This window comes from Ptychodera flava, chromosome 5 (genome assembly GCF_041260155.1).
Source record: "Ptychodera flava strain L36383 chromosome 5, AS_Pfla_20210202, whole genome shotgun sequence".
NCBI lineage: Eukaryota > Metazoa > Hemichordata > Enteropneusta > Ptychoderidae > Ptychodera > Ptychodera flava.
Genome location: NC_091932.1, coordinates 15,238,534 through 15,243,634, shown reverse-complemented (window position 1 = coordinate 15,243,634; position 5,101 = coordinate 15,238,534). Strand labels below are relative to the sequence as shown.

The window sequence follows — 5,101 nt, the reverse complement described above, 5'->3', positions numbered from 1 at the left end:
ACTAAGAAAGAAGATTCTAACGATAAATATGAAAACTACATCATTCAGCGTCGAAGTCTTCCAGTAAAATTTTGTTACGGATTTATCTTGGAGAATTACTTTGTGAGACAACTTTGCAACCTCCTCGTTGGGGTTTATATTTTATATTATCAGTAAAAATACGAATTAACTTTCAAACAATCTTCCTGTCAACTGTGCAATTCTAATAGACTGCAAAATGTGATGTCAGACAATATTTTATACTTCAGTGCGCACTGATATATCTTTCTCGCAAAACAGCGAATCAGTGATGCATGGAATATGATTACATCTCTTCAATTTACTCTAATATTCATACACAACGGTTGCATCAAATGGTTGCAATACGATAATTTCAGCAAAGGTGAGACCTACTACAATGTTTTTTACAACAGAGCTTATAGTGCCACCACTTTGATTCTCTTGGCGCTTTGCTCAACAATGATAATTGTTTGGAAGGGAACTTCCCCTGTGACACATACCCCGACAGGACCCTGCAGTGCCTCTGTACCGCAGTCAACCTGACAAATGAATGCACCTGATGAACTGAATTTCTGTACTCGGTTGTTGCTGTAATCACAGACGTAGACACATCCTTGTTGATCATTGCATATACCCCACGGGTATGTAAACTGACCATCTGCGCTACCACGTGATCCAAAGGAGAAGAGGAATCCACCGTCTGCATCGAATACCTTGACAGAGTGGCTACCATTATCTGATACAAAGACCTTACCCTCGCTACTCTCCACAGTGATGTCCCATGGCTGACTAAACTGACCCACTCTATTCCCGTAACTTCCAAAGCATTCTATATAATCCCCACTTTGACTGTATATTCGAATACAACGTGCATCACCGTCAACGACATAAACATTGCCATTGTACGGACTTATCGTGATACCCAAGACGCCCTTCAGGTGATCTTTACCAAAACATTTCACCGGCTTACCATTCTCATCACACACCACTACTTGTTTATTGCCACAGTCTGTTTTAAAGACTTTCCATCTTCAGAGACTGCAGAGTAAACCGGTGTAAAGTTCGCAATCTTTGTGAATTTGTAAATTTCTTGATAGTTTCCTTGTAAGGTAAATGATTGTAGCCTGTAGTTGCTTTGATCATCTACTATCACGTGACCACTCTTTGTCATCGTTACTCCCAAAGGGCTACTCAATTGTCCAATCCCAGAACCCTTCCCTCCGAATGTTCTCACTGTACCTTTCTTTGGACCTACCACGACTGTTACCGGCGAACCCTGCACAGCTTGTCCGTCTACCGACGCTGACAATTCATGTTCTCCTTCAGCCTTCGCACAGTATGTCAGAGAAAATGTTCCATCGTAATTATCAGTTACTGTGACGTTTTCAGACTTGTCACCCGGCGTCTTCGTCAAAGCGGTGCTTCTGTCCCAGGTAACCTTGGTAGCACTTCTTCGAGAACCCGTAAGCTGTAGCGTCAGCGTTATCTGTTCATCAAGTCGAGAGTATTCTGGCAAGCCAGACAGTTCATACCTCTCCTCGATGATCTTTAGCACGCCTAAACTTTCTGTTTCACAGAAGTTGTCTGTAGACTGGAACTCTACGTAATCGTCGACTACCGGTTCACATTTCGTTGTCACTTTCAGTAATTCTCGGATCTGTGACGTCATACTTTTCTTTGCCGACATCAGCTGTGAGGCATTTCCGTACTGTATTAACTTGTCAGCGTAGTCTCTGGTCGCTGCGATGTCATTTCCTGTGCATTCTAGATCCTTCAGTTGTGCTTTGAGGTTTCCTTTTCTTTCTTCGTGCTCAATTTTCAGTTGTTGAAGTAGGTTATCGCCGTTCTCTCGAATTTTGTTAGTTGTATCTTCAATCGTCTTCTCCATATGATCTTTCACTTTCTTTATCTCTTCCTGGAAACGACTGTTAACTGACTCTGTCATCTGTTGTACAGCTGCCTTGCTTTCACCAACTCCGTTTTCCTTGATTTGCAGTTCCTGTGTCATCTTTGTGAGCAGCTGTTTGTACTGGGCCACTGCATCGTCCACATATCTGAATTTATGTTCTGGACGAGGGTGATCTATGACTGTGCATTCAAGCACAGAGTAATATTATACACAGAGTGGCAACAGCTATTGTTTAAGGCGTGAAGCGGTTACGTAAGCAATCCATGTTTGCCTCGCCTCACGAAGCTCTTGGCTCTCTTTTCCGAAGAGTGCCGACCATGCACCCTTCGGTAATTTTCGGATTTTCACCAATTGTTAAGCGAAAGTATGTTCGACAAAGTTTGTGTTGTTGTTGTCGTGTGGTGCTGATCGGAATGGATGTGCTGGCAAAAACGGAGTGTTTTGAGCTTCAGGAAAGTGGATTTTACCGTTTTAAAAGTTCCTCTCATATTTTTATGAATATATAATGAGTGTGTTTGAACCAAATTTGAAAGTCTTTTATCGATACTGTCTGGTTTTACTCAATGGTTTACGGTCAGTCACACCGTCTTTTACACGTGCGCCAAGAAAGGACATGTTTATGAAACTGCTGGCGTGTTATGTTTTGATTGGTGTGAGGCAGTGTTTCTGGCCTGAGAGCTCACAAAGTAACTATGGTTGCTACGCGACTGGCAGTACGATGCCATCTCGTCGTATGTTTCGCATAATCTCGTATAATTATCAACCACAAACCAAGCCTCCAAAAAGTTTAACACCTTTGAAGCTCATTTTAATATGAAAAGCCAATAGTCTACCGAGACTACCATTGAACAAAAGGCATGCAAGTGTTGCCACTCTGTCTATGATATTACTCTGTGATTCAAGACAGATTGTCATCTCGCACGTAGCGCAGTAGAATTTGACCTGGTTGACATGGTGCACATTACAGTAGGCCGGGGGTCGTACCGATGCAGGGTTATGACATTTTACGTTAAGGTATTCACCGATGGCCATAAGGCGATGAGATCGTGTGATCGGTACGTACCTGTGCACTTTGGAGCAATGTTCACAGAAATTTATGGAACAGTCGATGCACCTCTCACGAACGTTACCAATTTCACAAGCTTCACATTTCCTCCTTGATCCTTTCTTTTCGTCTTGATTGTCGAACTCCTCAACAAGCTGACTGACAAACAGGTCGGCCGACAATTCAGCCACACCTCCGGCAGGAAGTTCGTGCGAACGACGACATATTGGGCACGTCAGTTCGCCGTTCTCCTCCACGATCTTTCTCAGGCATTGCTCACAGAACGTGTGTACGCACGGTAGAATTTTCGCGTTTCTGAATATTTTAGTACACACGGTACAAGTCAAAAAATTATCGGTGGTAGTTTCGAGAGACTGCGATTCTTCGTTCGAGCTTGCCATGATCGGTACGTTTCAAGTACCCTGGTATGACGATTGAGACTCCCTGGTAAATGTATAAAATGCCGTGTGCCATCACCAATGCTCAGCTTTAACACTTGAATAGGGTCTCCTCTGGTTCGTTTATTGTTTCGTTTTTGATACCAAAACTGATAAACAACCACATTAAATCTTGTGTAATAGAGTAATTTGTAAGCTATGACACTACACGTGTACTTAATTTATTTTTGATTTTTATTTGATATAATTACAGTGGAATTTGATCGAGTGTCCGTTTTGCCTTGCAGAGATCGACAAGTCTACATGTTGCTTATCATTAGAAAAGTAAACATTTGCAACAAATTGAGTCTTTGATCTTAGATTATACAGCGCGCGAGGCGAACGTTTCCCATACACTGTCTAGTCTACAATCATGACAGTCGTTTCAGCATGCCACTCATGCACAACAAGCTTGACGCCACACTATAGCTATAGTACATCATCAAAGTTTTCTTTCAGCTAATTTTGTGTACTTTGATTTGGGAAATACAACTCAGATAAAACTCATTGGCATATTTTTCTCGAACAATCCTCAACATCAACTGGACTGACGCTGGGCGTGTATGATGTCGTCCGGGAAATTAAGTGCCAAAATACAGTGCTGTATTTCAGAAACACTGGGTGTGTTATTCACCCGGTGGTGGCAGTCTCGGAGCAGCCGGGTACGCACGCTCGTTAGAAATTTCGCGGAAAAGGGGTTGATTTTAGTCGGAAATCACTGAGACATCTAGGTCCGTGAAATCGAGAAAAAGGGGCACTTTTTCAGATCATCCTCCGAGAATAGGTCTGGTTCTTCTCCCAAGACACTTTCTCACTCGAGAGAGTAAAACCCAGCAGCGGTCCCCCAAGCCATGATCCAGAACCGTCCCGGGAGAACCGTACATCACATCGTGAAGGTGATTGTAACTACGTGCCCACCCCTCAAATCAGTTCGATTAAAATTTAGTATGTTCTGGCTGTTTAGAAATCCAGTGACCGTCCCTGTGATGGTTAACTTTGTTCTTGTGTTTTATGAATTGATACGCTGTATTACCGGGGGGGGGGGGGGCGGGCGGGGGATAGCTAATTCAACATCCAACAACAACTTCCTGTATGAGGACTATGACTAGCAATATGGCGGTCGATGGTAGAGGTGTTCTTCGCGGGAGATGCAAAACCTGTGCAGAAATTGCATGGACTTTGTCAGTGAAAATGACAGTTTGAGATGCGGTTATTGTGGATGTGTACCTGGAGTACACACAGTGATTCCAGAAGTGATTCAAATGTTGGAAAGTGAGTTCTCCGAGTCAAGTAAGTCTTTTCAAAAACTTAGCGAAACGCATAAATTAATAAATGTACAGCTTGTTGCGGATCCGTAGCCCTACCACTCTCTTTGCTGGTTGTGTTGGGGGGGGGGGGACTCCAGAACCGTCCCGGGAGAACCGTACATCACATCGTGAAGGTGATTGTAACTAATCTTTGCTGGTTGTAACTAACTCTTTGCTGGTTGTGTTGGGGGGACTCCCCCAACACAACCAGCAAAGGGAGTGGAAGGGCTACGGATCCGCAGCAAAAATGTAGCCAGCTGTGCTGTTCGGTCCATAGTGGCTGTGATATCGCAGCGGTGCTGTGGCGTCTATCGAATGCGCTCGGGCCAAGGTGTGTGGCGATGACCCTTGACCCGAGCGCGTTCGATAGATGCCACAACACCACTGCGATATCACAGCTTGG

The 5,101-nt window shown here is 43.8% G+C and overlaps 1 protein-coding gene across 1 annotated transcript; it reads right to left on the bottom strand.

The window, feature by feature from the left end:
- Positions 1 to 416: 416 nt before the first annotated feature.
- LOC139132721 (tripartite motif-containing protein 2-like) lies at positions 417 to 3,355 on the bottom strand. The gene is made up of 3 exons (XM_070698987.1): positions 3,031 to 3,355; positions 1,240 to 2,088; positions 417 to 1,009 (listed from the first exon to the last, which is right to left on the bottom strand). The coding sequence occupies exons 1-3, from the start codon at positions 3,353 to 3,355 to the stop codon at positions 417 to 419; spliced, it is 1,767 nt and encodes a 588-aa protein (XP_070555088.1).
- Between the last annotated feature and the right edge of the window lie 1,746 nt (positions 3,356 to 5,101).